Genomic DNA, 23239 nt, shown 5'->3' on the forward strand with positions numbered 1-23239 from the left:
AATTGTCACCCTTATTTATCTTTTCATTCGTCAGCTTCCATCTTGTTCATTGAACGGTCCCTCTCCTTCCCAGTCCAGGTAAAAGTTTGAATGTTTGGGGCCTCCAATACGTTCCTCATGAACTGACGGCCTACATTGGCAGCCTGCACAATGCCTTCCTCCATCTGTGTAGACAGCAGGCCTCACTACCTGCGGTGCTGTAATTCCTGCCGCACAAGAGCTGAGCATTATGAGACTCTGTAAGGAAGGAAATGATAATTCCTTGTGACATACTTGATCCTCACATGCAGGTCATCCGCTATCTGATCAGAATCCCATTTAACAAAGCCCTGCAAAGCCCCTGATCTCAGTAAGGATCATCTGAGACACTTCTTGTTTAAACAGCCTGCAGGTTTCCGGATTTGGTGGTATAGTCGGCGGGTTTTACTGGCTGTGTTTCTCTCTTGCAGACTCTAATATCTGGAGCCATGGTCGAGCAGCTGGACTTTCTGAGAATCAATGAAACGGAAGAGTAAGTGACACCTTCTCTTTGTTCTCTTCACTAATGAGGAACTCCGGGCAGGTCGTATGGGCCTCAAATGCGACGGCCAAATGTGAATTATCTGGAGATCAGTTATCATTCAGATTTTAGGGAGAACTATGACCATAATGCAAAGTTGTGAATGTCTTGTGTGTATTGTGTTTGCATGTGTCAGCATTTTTTTTGGATTGGTTTGTTCCCTCTATAGCAGTGGTCATCAACCCTATCCTCAGGGCCCACTAACAGTCCAGGTTTGCAAGATAACTGAAATACATCACAGGTGATATCATTTGCTACTCAATGATTGCAGTATTCTAGTCTGCATCTCCCCCAAGGTAATACATAAAACCTGGCCTGTTAGTGGGCCTTGAGGACAGGGTTGATGACCACTGCTCTATAGTGTGTACTTGTCTCAGTACAGAGCACTAAGTGACATTTCTGTCTGCTGCCTCGTTCCTCTGCTATCAGCATGAGTCATTTCTGACATGTTTTCCTGACACCAAGAGAAAAAAAGGTAACGGAAGGGAGCTCCAACACACAGCCTTTGATTGACAGCCTCAGCTCTGTTCTTGTGTGCTGTGTGAAGTGAGGGGTCCCTCCCCTTCCTTCCCTCCCCTTCCTTCCCTCCCCTTCCTTCCCTCCCCTTCCTTCCCTGCCCTTCCTTCCCTGCCCTTCCCTCCCTGCCCTTGCCTCCCTCCCCTTCCCCAAACCTTCCCTTCCCCACCCCTCCCACAGCAGCTTCACGAAGAAGGTCCGAAAGTTCAATATAATTCCAGCCTTGAAAGGGTTAATCTTCAATAGCGCCACAACCTTGCTGTTCTCGCAACCAGAGGGCAGTGTAAACTGCAAATGCACAAACAAGAGAGGAGAGCGCACAGGCTATGGTGAAATACCCTTTTTTTAATGATAAAAATGCACTCACAAAGGGCTTGCTAAAGGAAGCTACAGTGGCTTGCGAAAGTATTCGCCCCCCTTGAACTTTTCAACCTTTTGCCACATTTCAGGCTTCAAACATAAAGATATAGAATTTAAATTTTTTGTGAAGAATCACCAACAAGTGGGACACAATTGTGAAGTGGAACGAAATCTATTGGATATTTTAAACTTTTTTAGCAATTAAAAAACTGAAAAGTGGTGCGTGCAAAATTATTCGGCCCCTTTACTTTCAGTGCAGCAAACTCACTCCAGAAGTTCAGCGAGGATCTCTGAATGATCCAATGTTGTCCTAAATGACTGATGGTGATAAATAGAATCCACCTGTGTGTAATCAAGTCTCTGTATAAATGCACCTGCTCTGTGATAGTCTCAGGGTTCTGTTGAAAGCGCAGAGAGCATCATGAAGACCAAGGAACACACCAGGCAGGTCCGTAATACTGTTGTGGAGAAGTTTAAAGCCGGATTTGGATACAAAAAGATTTCCCAAGCTTTAAACATCCCAAGGAGCACTGTGCAAGCGATCATTTTGAAATGGAAGGAGTATCAGACCACTGCAAATCTACCAAGACCTGGCTGTCCCTCTAAACTTTCAGCTCAGACAAGGAGAAGACTGATCAGAGATGCAGCCAAGAGGCCCATGATCACTCTGGATGAACTGCAGAGAACTACAGCTGAGGTGGGAGAGTCTGTCCATAGGACAACAATCAGTCGTACACTGCACAAATCTGGCCTTTATGGAAGAGTGGCAAGAAGAAAGCCATTTCTCAAAGATATCCATAAAAAGTCTCGTCTAAAGTTTGCCACAAGCCACCTGGGAGACACACCAAACATGTGGAAGAAGGTGCTCTGATCCGATGAAACCAAAATCGAACTTTTTGGCCACAATGCAAAACGATATGTTTGGCGTAAAAGCAACACAGCTCATCACACTCAACACACCATCCCCACTGTCAAATATGGTGGTGGCAGCATCATGGTTTGGGCCTGCTTTTCTTCAGCAGGGACAGGGAAGATGGTTAAAATTGAGGGGAAGATGGATGCAGCCAAATACAGGACCATTCTGGATGAAAACCTGTTGGAGTCTGCAAAAGACCTGAAACTGGGACGGAGATTTATCTTCCAACAAGACAATGATCCCAAACATACAGCAAAATCTACAAAGGAATGGTTCACAAATAAACGTATCCAGGTGTTAGAATGGCCAAGTCAAAGTCCAGACCTGAATCCAATCGGGAATCTGTGGAAAGAGCTGAAAACTGCTGTTCACAAACGCTCTCCATCCAACCTCACTGAGCTTGAGCTGTTTTACAAGGAAGAATGGGCAAGAATTTCAGTCTCTCGATGTGCAAAACTGATAGAGACATACCCCAAGCGACTTGCAGCTGTAATCGCAGCAAAAAGTGGCTCTACAAAGTATTAACGCAAGGGGGCCGAATAATTTTGCACGCCCCACTTTTCATTTTTTTATTAGTTAAAAAAGTTTCAAAAATCCAAAAGATTTCGTTCCACTTCACAATTGTGTCCCACTTGTTGGTGATTCTTCACAAAAAATAAAAATTTTATATCTTTATGTTTGAAGCCTGAAATGTGGCAAAAGGTTGAAAAGTTCAAGGGGGCCGAATACTTTCGCAAGCCACTGTACGTCCTCCGAAACATGTTGTCATAGCAACAGCTCACACACCCTATCAGCAGTCAGCTGCTCGCATCACGTGACCCCCAAGCATGTTTTCCTGGGCATGCGAACTGTCAGTATGCATAAGATCAAGCACAGCGGTGACTGCATTTGATCCAGGACTGCTGCCATAGCCACATTGTCAGCTGGAGCTCCCATGAGAAGGCAGCAAGAGGATTTTGGTGCGGAGTACCGTGGTGGGGAGCTGTAATTGGCAAGCAATCATAAAATAAAGAGCATTGCACCAGAGCCCGTGTGCTCCTCTCTCTTGTTTGTGTGTCACCAGTTTTGACACCGTTACTTGCCATGTCTTGCTCTGCACTGTCTCTGTGTCGGCAACCATCTTGGTTGAGGCAGGGCTTTACTCCCTTGTGTCAGAGCTGTGGTCCCATCCCCCTGCCCTTATGACTAGTGGGCAAAAAATTAAAAGCTACATGCATCACCTTTGACTGCTGTGTGGAAAATGTGTGGAAATCTCAAGACTGGCTGAACAGAACCTTTAGCAAGTAAAAAAAGGAAACATATATGCATTTATACTGGGCTTATAGCTGTTTGCCCAGAACTTCACCTTAAATTTGTGTCATTCACACCGATGGATGACTGTTTTCCTCTTAGGATCCCGGAGTTCAGAAGCTTTGAAGAGCTCGACGTGCCGAAACATTCAAAAGTGAACAGACAGTCCAGCATACCGAGCGCCGACATGGAAAAACAGCCAGAGATCAGAGCAGCAGATTGGAAAAACCGGCCCACCTATGAGATCCTGCAGAAGCTCGGTGTAAGTTAGCATTTCCTGGATCCAGACAATGCGCAGCTGGACCTGCTGCTTTATGCCCAGGATACACTGGGTGTTCTATAAAGCAGTGGCGGGCGCTCATGCAGGGCGCAGTCTTAGGACTCCCGGCCAATTGGGTCTCAGGACCCCACCTCCGGGAGGAGAAGCAACGGCCCCGGCTCTTCCCTCGGCAAGCTGAAGCAAGGGGCAGCAGGTGAAGGGGGAAGCAACAGCCTCTTTAAAGCAGAGTTCCAGTCATCATTTTTTTTTTCCAGTATTCAGCTGCATTAAATAAAAAGAACAAATTTAATAAAGAAAAATCAATCAGTGCAACATAAAAACCTAATACAGCAGCTGTAATACTGAGGGTCAATATTTCCCAAAAATGAAAAAGGCAGTACAGCGCAAAGAACAAATAATAAAAACAAAACTAAGATAATAACAGAATTGGTAAAAATGACACGAAAACAGTCCTTGAACTTCTTCATTAAGAATAAGTTGATTGAAAGAACACCAGCAGATATCCAGTGAGATGAGTGATGAGTCAATTATATAAGGTGACTTTTGTGACAACCTCCACCAACGGGAGAAATGGCCGCTCACCTCATGCGGCGGACCCCTGAGTGAATCAGTCAGGTCAAAACAGCAGTTCCCTTTAAAGGTAATATATCAGCAAGCTCTCACATTAATGTTGAAAAACGATGCCGGAATAAGTAACTACACATGGAATTCCTCATCAACTCCAGGTACATGAAATAAAAGCAACAATATCTAGTGCTCTCTGTATGATCAAAACGAATTTATTATACAAAGAGATAAAGTGCACTTACAAATCTCGCACTGTGCCCCAGTGCTAAGGGTGAATAGCATAAAAATAACGATGTGTCTCCACGGAGATCAGCGTGTAGGACGCGGGTGACGTCATGATCAAGGTCACGTGGTTTCCGTACGAGTTACGTCCCTAAGGGGTGAGACTTCATCAGTTAAGCTGATCAGTGGCCACTGATTCACTCAGGGGTCCACCGCATGAGGTGAGCGGCCATTTCTCCCATTGGTGGAGGTTGTCACAAAAGTCACCTTATATAATTGACTCCTCACTCATCTCACTGGATATCTGCTGATGTTCTCTCAATCAACTTTTTCTTAATGAAAAAATTTAAGGACTGTTTTTGTGTGGAGGGCTGTAATCAGCGCTACGGCCAATCAGCATGCGCGAGAGGTGCATGCTGGTTATCCAGCATGCACCTCTACAAAGGTATTCCAGGAAGCGATATCGATGTGGGCTTCACATGCCCACATTAACGATTGAAACGGCCACAAACCAAAGAATGCTACTTTACAGTAAGGAATTTATATATTTGAAATGTATATCTAGATCATTGTATACTATTATTTTAATTACAGTAGCATTAATTCTAGGATCCAAAAAAGTAAAAAATTTTTGCCGGAACTCCGCTTTAAGTTTCTAGGAACCCTACCCCAGATCCAGCACCACCTCGTCATCGGCCTCCTAAGGTAAGGCCGCTAATCGCGGCCTTCCCGTCCGTCCCACGCGGGGGGGGGGGGGGGTGGTAGTGCAAGTGAGGGGGCCAGGTTTGTTTGCCGCCCCCCTCAAAATATTGAGCACCAGCCGTCCCTGAAACTGATACTAAGATGCTTGCTTGTTGGGTATAGGTGAGGTATGATTAAGCCCTAGGAGGGGTGAAACATGTCAGAGGGGTGTGACCTCAGGGTGGGGATTGTGTCTAAATCCAGCTATACACAGTAACATTACCAGTGGGATTTCCATGGGGTGCAGCCTCTTTCTTTGTTTTTGCCACAAGTTTAGTGGGCCTGGTTAGGCAGTGTTTTTTGCTTCAGTGGCAGCAGCAGTATTAGAAACCTATTGTGGTCACTAATTTCTTACTCCACCCACTTTAAAATGCAACATAGGGCCCCTACCCCTCTCCCTAGACGTAACCCTTTCGCTGCCGCCAATGTGGAAATTGCGTCGGTAGCCGCAGGTGCTTTACACTCAACCACCGGGAGTATGTGTGTATATTTAACAAGCCAGCTGTCAGATGGAAGCAATCCAGGGGCTGGCCAGTTGCCCGATCGTTTCCTAAAACCCCTGGCAACTGCTGCCCCCACCCCATGCACGCACCCTCTATGTATTCCGGGCTCTGCGCGCCCGGGACTGGTGTGGCGGGTGCCGCCAGGTCGAGGGGAGGGAGTCCAGCAAGCTTTTACCCTAATCACTACTGACTGCTGCGGTCTGAGGGCCACACATCATATACCAAAGGGCCACAGGTTGGGCACCAGGGCCTTATACTCTCTTCTGTCTTTTTCTTAGGATTGCACTTGTTTGGCTTCCCAGGCCATCCTACTCAGCATACTCTTAGGACGGGAAGGGCCACATTTTATAACGAAAGACGGTGAGTGTCACAGCTTAGAATATGTATGTGTCTAAAAGTATCCATAAACTTGCTTGATTATTGTAAGTGACTCATGTGTTCCTTATACTGTGGACAAAACCCAAAAATTTGGGGCCCCTTTTTTAAAGGCTCTTTACTATCCACCACCGATAGTCACTCCACCGCTCAGGGTCTCTATCAGGTGGAATAACTCACCAGAACCCACCTGGGTGGACTGACCCTTTCAGGCTGCTTCCACGCTGCAGTGCAGTAGCTTTTACAGAGCAGCGCTTCTAAAACACACTATGCCTTTTTAATGCGTTGCATTATAGCCCATGTGCATGAATAGCTGGTTGTTAAGGACACTGTCGGGTGCCAGCTCCTTAGAACCGGCTATTCATTGTCTGTTAAGGACGCCAGGATTTGGTTGTTAAGGAGCCGAAACCTGCTGGCGTCCTCAACAACCAGTGATAATACCACTCCCAGTGGTCGGCATGTGCCAGCCCCCCTCGTGCAGGAGAGATGATACCACTGGAGCAGGGAGGAGGCAGAGAGACGGGGCGGGAAAGCAGAATCTGAAGGGGAGGAGGCAATGGAAGGCCAGATTAGATCTACAGCTGGAGCCACTGGTGAACAACAAGGGGGCAGGAGGCTGTGCGGGGGCACTGTTTTTTTGTTTTGTTTTTTTTTTATAATTCAATTTTTATTAATTTTTTTACATTTTGGACAAACCATACAATACTGTACAAAAAGATATGTAAAAACAAAGAAAAAAAATTAGAGTAGACTGTATATACCGTATACACTTTTATCTTTGCTCTTCTACCTCAAATCACTTTTCTGAATTATATCGTTAATCTAATAAACTATTCTATACAATATTTAGAACCCACCATCCCCACCTCATCCAAACACTAAAATAAAAAAAAAGAAACCCAAACAAAATCCAACCAACCTAAAAGTCCCCAAAAAAAAGGGGGGGGGGGGGTTGGAGGCAAAAGAGGGGCACAATCTAAAATAAAAAAAACGTTTAAAAAATGCATTAAAGAAACGTGCATGGAACCTACCAACAATGACGGGGGAAGAAAAACAAACCAAAAAAAACAAACATTTTAACACCCCTGTAAAAGAGAACGTAATCCCTACTTAAGTTATGTGCTATCGTGTATCTGTTATAAGTGCATTACACATGTGCATGAAGTCTACCATCAATAACGGGGGAAGAAAAAAAAAAAAAACATTTTAAGACCCTCCTGTAAAAGAGAACACAACCCCCAACTTACGTGCAATCGTGTATCTATTATAAGTGTATAACTTTGTTTGTGCCTTTGTCCATATATATTCCATATAAGGAATTAAAAAAAAAAAAATTGCCCCTCTCCACTTTCCTGTTCCCTCGCACCCCCCCCCCCCCCTCAAAAAAAGTAAAAACCCCCCACCCTACTGCGGGGGGCACTGTTTACATCCCTGCTGATTGTTAGGGACACCGGCATGTGCCGGCTCCTCAATAATCGTCTATTCACTGGTTGCTATGGTCACCGGCAGGTGCCCGGTCCCTAACAACCAGCATAGTGATCCCGAAAACTCACCTAAAAAGGGTGTGTTTTGGTGCATTTCCCATTGACTTCAATAGAAGGTTCTTCTTTGATGGACTTTTTAAAATCTCACCAAAGATGAGAAATGCAGGACTTCTCAAACCTCCGCGGAAATGCAGCGCAGCCATGTTAAAAATCTCATAGGATTTAAAGGCCGATAATTTTGCAATGCGCTTTTGTCCCTCTGGAAAGGTGTTTTCTAGCGCATCAGTGTGAAAGGTCCCTTAGAGATTGTCAGACCTAAACATAGACACTGCATGCAGTCCTGTGTCTCTGCTGCTTTTAATATCAGAACCACATAACACAACATGGTTGGAGTCTTGGAAGTTGAGAGTTAAGTCATCAATTACATGGATCAGGGAGCACCTGTTCCTGACTCGGCTTTTTAATCTCCCGTTTCCAGCTTTGGAGCAATTAAACGGCGAAAAAAATATAAGATTCTACCGAGTTCATTTAATTGTAGGGAGCAAAGTCTGCTTTGGCTAATTAAAAGCAGTTGAATATGTCTGTGTTTTGTTCTGATCTAGCCAATTCCTCTTCAGGGATGACCCAAATCGGGAAATTATAAGTTAATAATGAGAAAGGCTTAAAATAGCCTGAGGGACCGTTCACCATTATGGCGAGATTTTCTCCAAACGCCTTCTTCTTTCCCGATTAACCCAATATGTCCTCAGTGTTATTCCATGTTTTCTAGCTCTCTATATCAGTGACCCTGCGTAAGGACAATGCTTCCCCACAATAGGGACTTTTCAGGTGCCACTTAGGCTTTGTTTAGACTTGCAGTTGGGAGGGGGGGTAGCAAAAATGCGTAGTTAAGCTGTGTTTTTGATGCCCACACCCCTTCCTCTTAAGCTGCAATAGACAACGGATTGGGGTGTTGGCAAGCCCGCCGAATGCTACACATTCAAGTAAACGGAGACGCGCCGCAAACACGTGCAATTCATGCAGTTGTGGCGTGGTTGTTGGCAAAAATGGGGTTAAAACAGGCAGTGCGGAGGAGTCGCGGCGCTTTCTCGCCGCCTGTTGGTAGCCTCTGAAGTGCAATCTGTATGTGGATTGGGCTCCAGCGGCAAGTAAGACTAAAGGCCCATACACACGATCAGACTTTTTGACAACAAACATGCAAATTACCTGTTTTAAGGCAACATCCGACCGTGTGTACGCTCCATCTGACAAACTTTTTTCAGTTTTCATCGGACAAATGTTGGCTGTGCGAACAGACAAACTTTCCAGCAACAAAAGTCCTACGTCGGCTGGTCTGATCGTGTGTACACACATCCATCGGACTTTAGTCCAAAGTACAAACACGCATGCTCAGAACCAATGCAAAAGATCAGACAACAATACAGAAGTTGTCCAAAGGGTGGCGGTAATGAGCTGAAAAACCACGTGATTTGGTGAAAGTTGGCTGAAAAAGTCCTGCCGTTTGTATGCATACCAAGTTCACGGCCAACGCCCTTTAGACAGAAATCCACGGAAAAGTTTGTTTGAAGTCCGATCGTGTGTACGAGGCTTTAGACTCATGTCTAATGCTGGCCATACACTATACGAAAAATCGGTCGAACCCATTTTAAAAAAAAAGAACATTTGGCCATGAGCATAAAAGATGGTGCCATCAAGTAATGACCGATAAATCGTTCAGTGGACATACATGAATGCATTTTTTTTTTTTTTTTTTTTACATATACCTAGTGCAGACAGTTCGGACTGGAAACACATTAACCTTTCAATTTATTGTTCGTTCAGGACAGAAAATTTCCAAACTTGTCCTTCGTTTTTTCGGCTCAAAAATGTCCCAATGATTATCGATTTTGTGCCCATTAACTGGCCGAAAAACGAACGAACTCTCTAAATAACCGAATTTTGGACGATTTTTCGTGTAGTGTATGGCAAGCGTAAATCTACCCTTCGAGTAAATCAACATACACCAAACATGTCCTTGTTTATGACAATAAAATCTCATCATAAAAATGTTACGTAGTACATATTAAATGTGCATTTAGATAATCTTTTGATTTTCCAATTTAGAGTCATATATATTTTAATGAGTGAAATAAGTATTTGACCCCTTTGCAAAACATGACTTGGTACTTGGTGGCAAAACCCTTGTTCCAGCAACGTTTCTTGTAGTTGGCCACCAGGTTTGCACACATCTCAGGAGGGATTTTGTCCCACTCCTCTTTGCAGATCCTCTCCAAGTCATTAAGGTCTCGAGGCTGACGTTTGGTAACTCGAACCTTCAGCTCCCTCCACATATTTTCTATGGGATTAAGGTCTGGAGACTGGCTAGGCCACTCCAGGACCTTAATGTGCTTCTTCTTGAGCCACTCCTCTGTTGCCTTGGTTGTGTTTTTTGGGTCATTGTCATGCTGGAATACCCATCCACGACCCGTTTTCAATGCCCTGGCTGAGGAGGTTCTCACCCAAGATTTGACGGTACATGGCCCCGTCCATCGTCCCTTTGATGCAGTGAAGTTGTCCTGTCCCCTTAGCAGAAAAACACCCAAAAGCATAATGTTTGCACCTCCGTGTTTGACGGAGGGGATGGTGTTCTTGAGGTCATAGGTAGCATTCCTCCTCCTCCAAACACAGCGAGTTGAGTCGATGCCAAAGAGCTTGACTTTGGTCTCCTCTGACCACAACACTTTCACCCAGTTCTCCTCTGAATCATTCAAATGTTAATTAGCAAACATCAGACGGGCCTGTACATGTACTTTCTTGAGCAGGGGGACCTTGCGGCGCTGCAAGATTTCAGTCCTTCACAGCGTAGTGTGTTACCAATTGCTTTCTTGGTGACTATGGTCCCAGCTGCCTTGAGATCATTGACCAGATTCTCCCGTATAGTTCTGGGTTGATTCCTCACCGTTCTCATGATCATTGAAACTCCACGAGATGAGATCTTGCATGACTGAGGGAGATTGACAGTTATATTTATGTTGTCACCCTCTTGCCAAGCTGCTTGGCGATGATCTTGTAGCCCATTCCAGCCTTGTGTAGGTCTATAGTCTTGTCCCCGACATCCTTGGACAGCTCTTTGGTCTTGGCCATGGTGGAGAGATTGGAATCTGATTGATATAGTCGGAGGGAGAGGGGAGCTCCACTTAATGCCAATTTGTCTCGGTGCCACAAAGAGCGCTCGTGCAACAGTAAAGCACCCTGGTGGTTTAAACACTGAGCTATCAGGATAGCCCAGCAGACATATTAAAGGATCCGCTGAAAGATTCAAACCTAAAATCCCATTAAGTGTACCACCAGCCTCCGCCCAATACCTCTGGAGTTTCGGGCATCGCCATAGTAAATGTATCAATGATCCCAGATTGCCACATCTATCACAAGCCGAGTCAGTTGTTAAGCCAATATTAAACAAAAATTCTGGGGTCCTATACGCCCGATGCAATACATAAAATTGTGTTAATCTAAATGAGGGTGAAAGAGATACAAGGGGAAAAGCCTGAAGAATCCCATCCCAGACCTGGTCGGAGATAGGACCGATATCGCACTCCCATTTCTCTCTAGATGGACAGTGAAACGTATTAAAGGTACATTGTAATAGAGACTTATGCGTAGTGGATATTAGGCCTTTAGTAGCGGTTGCCTGAACCACACCAGGGGGAAACAAAACAGGGGAAGAAGAAAATTTGGCATATAAGCCATGGCGCAGCTGCAAAAATTGATAGAACCATTTAGGGTTCAAAGGGAATTCCCTTACCAACTGGTCAAAAGGTTGAAGTACATCCCTCTCATAAAGTTGATAGAGGGTGACAATCCCTGCTCGTTCCCATCGCTGAAAGCCCTGGAGGGTCAATATCTCAGGTAGCCTTTCATTGCCCCAAATAGGGGTATATTTACTTAGGGAAGAAACCCCCAATATCTTCTTAACAGATTCCCACACCTTTATACAGAAGTACCAGGGTGGGTTATATTAGAAAAGGCTATCCTGCGTTCTCTGAATTCTGTGATTTGTAAATGGTGTAATAAATATTCCCACATAGTCTGGTTCCCCCGGAGGTCTCCTAATGATTAAACATTCTTTGAGAGCAGACAAGGCCGTGGTCCCACTTGAACCATTTTACACGCTGCCTGTTACAATCTTATTAGGGATTTCCTGTACTCTGCTGCGGGTGGCGAGGTGACGTCTCCTATATCTGGAATGAATGCACTAAACTCTGCGCCACCTTCTTCACCACAGGTACCGTCTCTGACTTCATGGAGAGGATCTACAGGAAGGCCGGAAGCAATAAACTTTGGTAAGTCGGTACTGTATCAGCACATACATGAAAAATTATGTTTCTTTTATATTCTTTATTATAAATTTTTCATCATTACAAAGCAAAATACATTATTAATGGATATAGTACTTATCACTTATACAGTTTGTACATAAATTCCTTATTTCTAATACCATACATATGGTCAATCCACGGCAAATTCTGAATTTTTCTATCTTTTTCTTACATATATTCTCTAATATATATATATATATATATATATATAACAAGTATTTAACCACAAATAATAACATAATAATCATAAACATACAAAAAAAAACACCCCACCACAAATCAGAAGACTGTTCCATTTCCTGCCCACTGTAGTATTCTATGTATCTGTACCTATGTAAAAAGTTACCTCTATGAAAAATGATGTTACATAGGTGGAAGGCCTGCATTGCAGAGCAGAAAGAAAGAAATCGTAAGAATATTATACAAATAGTTGAAGACGTTTATCTGTTAGTGATAAATTACATAACATTAGTGTAAAGGCACCTACTACCTGCTTTAATGATACCTTTAGTATATTTTACATTTGTACAGATTGTAGGGTGCAAGTGGTAATAAAGAGAACCAGTCACAAGTAGACATAGACAATCATTTGAATATTCTATTTTTATATACCTGAAGCTTCCTTTTGAATGATTTATTTTTGACAATCAAATTCCCTGCGGGCCAGTACACGCCACATGCAGTCCTGCATAAAAAAAGAAAAACTTGCATGGAAAGAAGGTTTTATGGTCTCCAAAGGCATAGTTCACACCAGTGTGGTCAGTTCCAGGGCTTTGCCGTTTCAGGAAAAAAAAAAAGTAGGACATGCTGCATTTTTCAAACAGTGACAGTACGGTGAACTTCTCCCTGTACTGCTGTCGGGGGGGGGTTGGGCAGGGGCTGCAGCATTGGGAGCATATTACATGTTCATCATTAGAGAAAATAGTGCAACTGAAAAGCCACGTCCATGAATAGAGAGAAAATTACGGTAGTACTAAGTATTACCAATATAGCGGACTTTTTAGGCTCAGAAACAATAGAGAGAAGATCTAATGAAAACAATTAATTTTATTACAAAAGAATAAAAACATCATATACTGTGCATCTGTATAGTAATGTGCAGTGAGCCCTTGTGCGTCTACGCGTTTCGCCGTTAGGCTTCTTCAGGACATGCTGCATTTTTCAAACAGTGACAGTACCGTGAACTTCTCCCTGTACTGCTGCCCGGGGGGGGGGTTGGGCAGGGGCTGCAGCATTGGGAGCATGTTACATGTTCATCATTAGAGAAAATAGTGCAACTGAAAAGCCACATCCATGAATAGAGAGAAAATTACGGTAGTACTATTACCAATATAGCGGACTTTTTAGGCTCAGAAACAATAGAGAGAAGATCTCATGAAAACAATTAATTTTATTAACTTTCACATAGGATAATAACAAAAGGATAAAAACATCATATACTGTGCATCTGTATAGTAATGTGCAGTGAGCCCTTGTGCGTTTACGCGTTTCGCCGTTAGGCTTCTTCAGGACATGCTGCATTTTTCAAACAGTGACAGTACGGTGAACTTCTCCCTGTACTGCTGTCAGGGGGAGGGGGGGTTGGGCAGGGGCTGCAGCATTGGGAGCATGTTACATGTTCCATCCTAAAAACATATGGAACATGTTTTCAAAGGTGAACTTGTCCTTTAACAACTTCATGAGTAATCTAGGAAAGAAGGAAGTTTCCCCGTCGCCGCACACCAGCAAGGCCCGACATTTATAGAAGTAGATATGTCTTCCTGCCCTGGCAGCTCCATATTCCATCATGGAACTCTCAGACTGGCACAGGTTGTACCACCAATACGCCATGCATGAGACTGGCGAAACTACTACCGACAACCATTTAAACACTGGGGTTTAAATTTATAAGATACTTATATGGCCCATAGAAGCCAATCAGATTTTAGCTATTGATGGTTTGTTGATATGATTGACATGGATGCCGTTGTTCCCTGTAGGTAATATAACTAGGCCCCAGCGAGCCGCAGAAAGCATTTTCTCTGTTGAATTTTCCTTCCATTAGATGTTCCGTAGCTGATGAGCCAGAAGCTGTAGCCCCGTCTTGTCATTTTCAGGACCTGTTCACACCCCGGTACTTAGATCAGCTGTTTTCTGTTACTTTGCTGAGACAATGCCATAGTCAAAGTATCTTTTTAGCACATTGTGAAGAGTGCTGATGATTTTAATGTGTTGGGAAGCATGAGTGTGAAGAGACTCCCATGACACTCCAATGTAAAAGGTTACAGGATGTCGTCCTCCTTACCATGAGTGACAGACACTGAGTACATTAGGACTATACGGCACTTAAATGAAGATATTACCCTTAGACTGTCAGCTGTCAGTCATTTATCATTGGACATCATATGCGGTTTGCTGCCATGTTACTTTTTATTTTACGGGAAGGATTACATTTACCTTTTTTTTGTCATAGCAAGGGCCCCGTTCATACCTGTGTGGTGCTGTCACGTACCTGACTCTGGAGCCCAAAATGGCGGGAGTGGCCACTTGTGCAATTCCCCTCCAAGCACCCCTGGTAGTGGGGACAAGGCTGTTAGGCCAGTGGAAGGGTGCAGGTGCCAGGAAGCTGAAGTAGTGAACTGGAGCTTGGAAACACAGGAGTCTTTCCATTGGAAGTATGGAGTCAGATCACAAGCTACACTATATTGCCAAAAGTATTGGGACGCCTGCCTTTACACGCACATGAACTTTGATGGCGTCTTAGTCCATAGGGTTCAATATTGAGTTGGCCCACTCTTTGCAGTTATAACAGCTTCAACACTTCTGGGAAGGCTGTTCACAAGGTTTAGGAGTGTGTCTATGGGGATGTTTGACCATTCTTCCAGAAGCGCATTTGTGAGGTCAGGCGCTTGTGTTGGACGTGAAGGCCTGGCTCCAAGACTGCACTCTAATTCATCCCAAAGGTGTTCTATTAGGTTGAGGTCAGGCCAGTCAAGTTCCTCCACTCCAAACTCGCTAATCCATGTCTTTATGGACCTTGCTTTGTGCACTGGTGCGCAGTCATGTTTGTAACAGGAAGGGTCCATCCCCAAACTATTCCCACAAAGTTGGGAGCATGAAATTGTCCAAAATGTCTTGGTGTGCTGATGCCTTAAGATTTCACTAAGTTCTAATTTTTTATTTTTACACTGTCCTTTTACATTCTTTTTTTTTCATCGCTGTTATTGCTGTCACCAGGAATGTAAACAACCCTTGTGACAGTAATAAGCAGGGACAGGTACTCTTTATGGAGGGATCTGAGGCCTATAAGACCCTAATCCCCCCCCCCCCCCCCCCTTTGCACTTGAAAGTATTCAAAATGTCAAGATCTGCGTTTTTGAATACTTTTTATTTTTTTTAAAACTGGTGCCTTTTAAGATGACAGTAATGCAGGTAGTGATGCATTGACATCGCTTCTGGGTAGAGCTGCACAATTAATCATCAACAATCATCATCGCGATCTTGACTAAAGTGTTTCACAATTCTTTCTATGCAAAGATTTCTCTCTCTGCTCTTCTGAAGCCACAGCCCCCCAAAAGAAAGGAAGAGAAAAACTGGGTTTGTCGTCACATATGGCAACCCATCACATTTGGCTACCCGCTGGACTGCGCATGCGCGACGGCGCCATATGCGCTCCAACGCTGTGGCGTTCTGCCCTTGCGCAGAATTTTGTGGCCACACCCCTGAGTCCAGGTTCAAGCCCCACCATCCAAGTGGACATAGAGTTAGATTATAATTATGCCGAGCGAAGCGTGGCGAGCGAAACGTGCCCGCAAGGGGCCCTGTGGCAAAGTGGTCTTACAACAGTGTTGGAGAGCATATGGCGACGTCACGCATGCGCAATCCAGCGGGTAGCAAAATGTGATGGGTAGCCATATGTGACGAAACATGGGCAGTCTGCCAAGAATCAAAACATTCTTTATCAGTTGAACTTGGATATAAACATTGTAACAATTTGTCAATGGAATAGACTTGGTGTGTAAGTGAAAAAAGTTCAACCATTTAAACACTAAACCTTTTTCTGACATTTGTTGGTTTCAAGTTAAAATCATTTTTTTTTTTTTTGCTAGAAAATTACTTAGAGCCCCCAAACATTATATATATATTTTTTAGTAGACACCCTAGAGAATAAAATGGTGGTTATTGCAATATTTCATGTCACACTGTATTTGCGCAGCAGTCTTTCAAGTGCAATTTTTTTTTTTTTTTAATTCCTTTAAAAAAAAAAAAAACTAACCAGTAAAATTATCCCATTTTTTTTTTTTATAAATATAATAAGAAAGATTTTACGTTGCGAGAATCATGATCTTTTTATTCTAAGCAAAAAAAATTGTGATTCTCATTTTGGCCAGAATCGTGCAGCTCTACTTCTGGGTTACTAGAGCCGAGACCTGAACAAAGCATCGGCCCCTCCCGCTGTTTGTAATAACAGCCGAGCAACTGCTGAGCCGCATCGGATGTTATTACAATAAAGCTGACCGTCCGCTCTAAAGAACGGTACCGGTGTGATGCGCGCAGCTGTGTGCATCACCCCGATAAAACCCCTTGAAGCAATATTGGTAATATCCAGTACGTTTGTGACCGATAGTTGCAAAAAAAAGTGAATATCGGCCACCGATAATTGGCCGCTCCGATAATCAGGCGATCCCTAGTTCCCACTAGTGCAATTCCAAAAGTGCATTTGATGCAAAATCTAAACGCAGAAGTGCCGGTGTGAATGAAACCTTTGCTTCTATCGGTTTGGAGAGTCTGGCCCTCTTCTGCACACAGCCATGTTAGTTTATTTACCTGGGTTTCCACTGATTACATCACAGCAGCCTCCCGAGCAACTGTCTGACCCTGGTTCCTGGGTTATCTCTGAGCACAGAGAATGTTGCTGAGTCTCCGCTGTGATTGGCCACCATGTCATACAGCGCAGTGCGCTGGAAGGAACTTTTACAGCACCTGCAACATGAAGCTACTAATTTGGATTACAACTCACATAATCAGCACTGTAATTTTGTGCACTTACTGCTAAGCCAAAAGGCCAAGGAAAAATAAGAGTCTAAAAGTCTTTTGTATCAGAGGATTTTTACTGCTAACGTATATGTTATGTTTATTAGCTTTTCAAAGTTCTCTTATAGAATTAAAGGATTTGAGACCGGTAGTTTAAATATTTAATTCATGTACATTATGTAATGCTGATCAATTGCTCAGCTCTTTACAGGACACTGACTCTACTTCTTGCTGCCAAAGGAGCTTAGACTCTTAATACAGTGCTGGTTAGTTTTCTAGACATGGGGGGGGGCCCAAGTGTGGCCCTAGACATTCCCAAAGGGCCGCACATAGTAGAGACTGCAGACATGATACAGGAGATGGTCAGAGACTGCAGACATGATACAGGAGATAGTCAGAGACTGCAGACATGATACAGGAGATGATCAGAGACTGCAGACATGATACAGGAGATGGTCAGAGACTTCCAACATGCTACAAGAGATGGTCAGAGACTGCAGACATGATACAGGAGATGGTCAGAGACTGCAGACATGATACAGGAGATGGTCAGAGACTGCAGACATGATACAGGAGATGGTCAGAGACTGCAGACATGATACAGGAGATGGTCAGAGACTGCAGACATGATAACAGAGATGGTCAGAGACTGCGGACATAACAGAGATGGTCAGAGACTGCGGACATAATACAAGTGAGGATTAGAAACTGCAGACATGCTACAGGAGATGGTCAGAGACTGCAGACATGCTACAAGAGATGGTCAGAGACTGCAGACATGCTACAAGAGATGGTCAGAGACTGCAGACATGCTACAAGAGATGGTCAGAGATTGCGGACATACTATAAGAGACTGTAAACAATGCTATAGGAGTTGTTGGAGACTGAGGACATGCTTCAGGGTACTGGACTGGAGACATTACATGAGATTACTAGAGATCACTGCTATACCAGGGCAATAAGAAAACAAAGGACCGCAGGTTGGGCACCAGGGCTCTAGTATTCCATCTACAATTTATTTTCCCTCTCTCTTCCTCTCTCTCTCTACATTTCTTCCTCTTTCTCTTTTTTTTGCTGTTTCTTTCTCCTCCCTTCCTTCCTCTCTTTTGTTTCCCCTCTTTTCTCTCTCCCTGCCATACATGTCACAGAAGGAGATAGGAGCTGTCCATGGTGCTGAAACGCCTGTTAATAAAGCAGACCTATACCCAAATGAGTAAGCAAACTGAGTGTGTATTTCTTTCTTTGATCGTGGTGTTCTTTGTGTAATTCTTCCAGCCTGTAGTGGGTGGAGCCTACTGGACCCCTCCCACAGCTCTGCTCAGCACATTGTTGATGTCGGTGCCTCCTTTTTTTTTAGCGTAAATTTCGGGTTTGCAAGGGCATTTGGGGCGCACAAAGTGGATTTCTATCCTTTTGTGGTTATTTAGGGATATACATTAATGAAAGTTTTATTGCCCAGAGTCCAGCTTTAACAAAAATCTACAGTAAGGGGTCGTTCACACATGCATCATTACCACATGTTTAAGTGACATGTCGCTTTCATGAGGCATCAAGGCTTGTCAGCCGCCACCATTGATTTCAATGTTAAAGCTCTGTAACCCCACCATAACAGCAGCTATAGCATTTATGGCGCGTTAGTGAAGGATTTATAAAGTTTTGAGAGGGTAGAAAAAGGAAGCGCCACCTAAGTGCAGTATTAGAGGATACTTTAATGACACAATAAAAAGTCACACAGGAAACAAAGGGTTAAAAGAGCTCACCTGCATTAAGGAGGTGGTCCAAGGTGTGGTCCTCAGTTCAAGGTCCGGTGGTACTCTGTCCGGTGGTGCTGCAGAGATATTTCTCGGTCCTAGAAACGTCCTGTGGCCATCAGGAAGAGGCTGGGGCCGGCGTGGAACGCACGTGGAGCGCAGGTGATGTCACGGGTCATACAATGATTTCCGGGAGCACTTCAACCGAGGAGAGAGACTTGATAGGCTACGCGCTCGGAGTCACTGCTCCTTCAAAAGGCCTGAAGAGGGAGAGTCGGTGGAGACTCCTGTATCCCAGAATGCACTGGGACACAATAGAGAGAGAACTATAGGACAGAGCAGCTCCAACCACTTCCTGTTTGTACAGAGCAGCCGTTGTGGTAACACTATTTGCTTCTGTGTGCGGTCAAAAGCAGCAAATCAGCCAGCAATACTGCCAGTTCCAGGCGGCAGCAGAGGCGTTGGGCATTATCACCAGTGACAAAGATTTTTGTTTCAGCAAAGTTGAGCTCGACCGAGCCAAGTGTCAAAGAAAAAAAAAAGTATATGACTCCATCTTTCAGAGAATTCACAAACTATCACATGACTATCACACCACAACCTGACCACGCCTCAACGCAGATCATTTCCTCTACATCACAACTAGCAAAGCAACACATTCGTGGGCATTTATCAAGCCTTCATAAGGATTTTTCAGCACTTTAAAAACATGTCATAAATGCTTTAGTCTTGTTAATGAGCATTGCTACATTCTTCACAATCAACACATGTGTAAAAAAAAAAAAAAAAAAAGTTTTGTTGGAATGTATAAATAAGCATAAAAGGAAGGCTAAAGTACTTATTCTAGAGAAAATTTTGCGCCAGGCTTCCTTCAGTACTGTTTTGAAGGCCTTAAACTTGGCCTTATGCAGAGACCATGGGGTGGATTTACTAAAACTGGAGAGTGCAAAATCTGGTGCAGTTCTGCATGGAAACCAATCAGCTTTCAGTTTTTTTTTGTTTTGTTTTTTTCAAAGTGATTGTATAGTCTCGTTTTTTGGGGGTTTTTTTTTCCTTAAAAATAACCATGTCATACTTACCTGCTCTGTGCAGTGATTTTGCACAGAGCACCCCGGATCCTCCTCTTCTCGAGTGCCTCTCCTGTGCTTTTGGCCTCTTCCCCCTGTTGAGTGCCCCCACAGTAAGCAGCTTGCTATGGGGACACCCGAGCCGAGTTACAGCTCCCTCTTTCCATTCAGACATGGAGCCACGACCTGGCCCCACCCCCTTTTTCTCTTGATTGATAGCAGCAGGAGCCAATGGCACCACGCTGCTGTTTCAGCCAATGAAGTGGGGAGTCTCGGCCAGCCAAGTGTCTCATGCAGCATCCCTGAAACTAGAGGGAGCTCAGTCAAGTATTAGGGGGGCTGCCGCACACATACAATGCATTAAGATAAAAAAACCTTCTGACTTTACAATCACTTTAACCACTTGCCAACCGCTCTAAAGCCGAATGACGGCTAGAATGCGGTCATACAGTTCCCTGGGTGCGCTCTGTGACCGCTGTGTCCTTCTGGACATGGCTGATCAAAGATCGGAGTAAAGGGCCAATCACAGCGGCCCTTTACCATGTGATCAGCTGTGTCCAACTCCAATCACAGCTGGTCACATGTAAACCAACTTGCTTGTTATCGGCAGTCCCTTCCTCATGCTCTGTGTCTGTGTGAGGAAAAGATTGCGGGTAACCGGCAAGGCTGTCAGTACGTTCTTTACACCAGGGGTAGGCAACCTGGGGCCCTCCAGCTGTTGTGGAACTACATTTCCCATGAGGCATTGCAAGGCTGGCAGTTACAATTACTCCCAGGTGCATGATGGGACTTGTAGTTCTGCAACAGCTGGTGGGCCCCAGGTTGACTAACCCTGCTTTCCCCTGCTTTATACTGATAATCCGTGCCCTGATTATCCATGCAGCTTATCAGTCCCCATCAGTGCAGCCTTTATCAGTGCCCATCAGTGCAGCCTTTATCAGTGCCCATCAGTGCAGCCTTTATCAGTGCCCATCAGTGCAGCCTTTATCAGTGCCCATCAGTGCAGCCTTTATCAGTGCCCATCAGTGCAGCCTTTATCAGTGCCCATCATTGCAGCCTTTATCAGTGCCCATCAGTGCAGCCTCTATCAGTGCAGCCTTTATCAGTGCCCATCAGTGCAGCCTTTATCAGTGCCCATCAGTGCAGTCTTTATCAGTGCCCATCAGTGCAGCCTTTATCAGTGCCCATCAGTGCAGCCTTTATCAGTGCCCATCAGTGCAGCCTTTATCAGTGCCCATCAGTGCAGCCTTTATCAGTGCCCATCAGTGCAGCCTTTATCAGTGCCCATCAGTGCAGCCTTTATCAGTGCCGCCTCTATCACTGCCCATCAGTGCAGCCTTTATCAGTGCCCATCAGTGCAGCCTTTATCAGTGCCCATCAGTGCAGCCTTTATCAATGCCCATCAGTGCAGCCTCCATCAGTGCTGCCTCTATCAGTGCCCATCAGTGCAGCCTCTATCAGTGCCCATCAGTGCAGCCTTTATCAATGCCCATCAGTGCAGCCTTTATCAGTGCCCATCAGTGCAGCCTTTATCAGTGCCGCCTCTATCAATGCCCATCAGTGCAGCCTTTATCAGTTCCCATCAGTGCAGCCTCATCAGCGCACATCTTTGAAAAAGAAAAATTACTTATTTAGTCTTTTTTTTTTCTGAATTTTCGGGGGGGGGGGGGTCATTTTTTTAGCAAAAAATAAAAACCCCAGTGTTGATTAAATACCACCAAAAGAAAGCTCTATCTGTCTCAAAAAAAATAATAAAAATTTCATATGAATACAGTGTTGCACGACAGCGCAATTGTCCTTCAAAGTGCGACAGCGCTGAAAGCTGAACAATGGCCTGGGCAGAAAGCGGGTAAAAGTGCCCGGTATTCAAGTGGTTAATTGAACAAGTTAGAAGCTGATTGGTTTCTATGCACAGCTGCTCCAGATTTTCTCCAGTTTTAGTAAATCAACCCCCATTCTGTATCTGCCCACATGTGACTTTAACAAAAAAAACAAAAAATTATTCTCAGATTTATGCTAGAGCAGTATTCACTGTCCTATTCATGCCATATCTCCAAGTTCTCCAGTATTTATCAACTAGTTTAACTTGTTTCTGTTCTAGAGATGTTGACGTAGTGAGCCATTCAAGTGCATTTGCTGGGATTTTGAAAAGTGAATGTTAGACTTTGTCTCTTCAATAACCTAATCTGCCCCCCCCCCCCCCCCCCCAAGGTTGTAGAAGGTAGTAGTGTAGTCAGTGCAGCTCTCTAGATAAGCAACTCTGTTAGATATTTCCCCAAAGATGAAACGCTGTGTCCAGGAATCGCCCCAATAATCAATGTAGTAGGTAGTAGGGCTCAAAGTCCCCTGTTTGCCTCTAGGCTCTGGTAGTGACTCTCTCCTCCTGTTTGGGCACACAGGTTTGTGGTTCGATACACGGCGGCATTCACACAGAAGATAGCCTCCTCTATAGCGCCACACATCACTACGTTCCTGGTACACGGGAAGCAGGTAAAAAGCCGCTTGCCTTGTCGGCTTTTACACAGACAACCCTTGCTTTGCGCTTTCCGCACGTTTGCAATGTAACAGTCGTGAACTAACCAGGTGCACCTCCAAAAAATAACAACCTTGTCCCTGTTCCTTTCATAGCAGCAAATCTTGCAGATCTGTCTTCTTTCTGTGTTCCTCCGAGGTCTTTGTTTCATCAGCTAAATGGAGTTCAAGTCACCTCCTAGAGCAGGGGTCTCCAAACTTTTTCAAACAAAGGGCCACTTTATTGTCCTTCAGACTTTAGGAGGGCCTGGATTGTGGCCAGCGAGGGGCAGAAAATGTCACGGGCCCGGCATCAGTGAGAATAAATATGGCCTCAGGGGTTGGTGGTCAATAGGAGGAGGAGTATACCCCCTATTAGTAGGGGGAATAGTATATCCCATCATTGGTACTGGTGGAAGATATAGTGCCCCATTGTTGGTGTTAGTGGGAGGAATAGTGCCCCAAGGGGCCCGATAAAGGCTAGCAAAGGGCCACATCTGGCCCTCGGGACGCAGTTTGGAGACCCCTGTCCTAGAGGATCATTGGGCCTTTTATAGAACTGACATTAACATGGGCTTCAGTATATTTAGGACACCCTTCTTTCTCCTTTTTAAAGGGAGACAAAATAAATCTTATAGGTCAATGCTGATCAGCCAGACAGAAAGTAGAAAAGCTAAACTGTGTACATAATGAACAAGTGGCAGCATGAGGGTCAGTGTTTTAGAT

The 23239-nt window shown here is 44.4% G+C and overlaps 1 protein-coding gene across 2 annotated transcripts in view; it reads left to right on the forward strand.

Moving 5' to 3' along the window:
* The window catches only part of PHKB (phosphorylase kinase regulatory subunit beta), a 313679-nt gene that overhangs the window by 256237 nt on the left and 34203 nt on the right, over positions 1 to 23239 (forward strand). Inside the window, exons 21-25 of one of the 2 annotated variants that reach the window (XM_073605832.1) lie at positions 450 to 511; positions 3744 to 3903; positions 6233 to 6314; positions 12078 to 12135; positions 22402 to 22492. In XM_073605832.1, the coding sequence (XP_073461933.1) occupies positions 450 to 511; positions 3744 to 3903; positions 6233 to 6314; positions 12078 to 12135; positions 22402 to 22492 (453 nt within the window). The remainder of the gene's footprint in view (positions 1 to 449; positions 512 to 3743; positions 3904 to 6232; positions 6315 to 12077; positions 12136 to 22401; positions 22493 to 23239) is intronic. The other variant, XM_073605831.1, reaches the window with a different exon arrangement.

Source organism: Aquarana catesbeiana, linkage group LG11 (genome assembly GCF_042186555.1).
Source record: "Aquarana catesbeiana isolate 2022-GZ linkage group LG11, ASM4218655v1, whole genome shotgun sequence".
In the NCBI taxonomy this organism is placed as follows: Eukaryota; Metazoa; Chordata; class Amphibia; order Anura; family Ranidae; genus Aquarana; species Aquarana catesbeiana.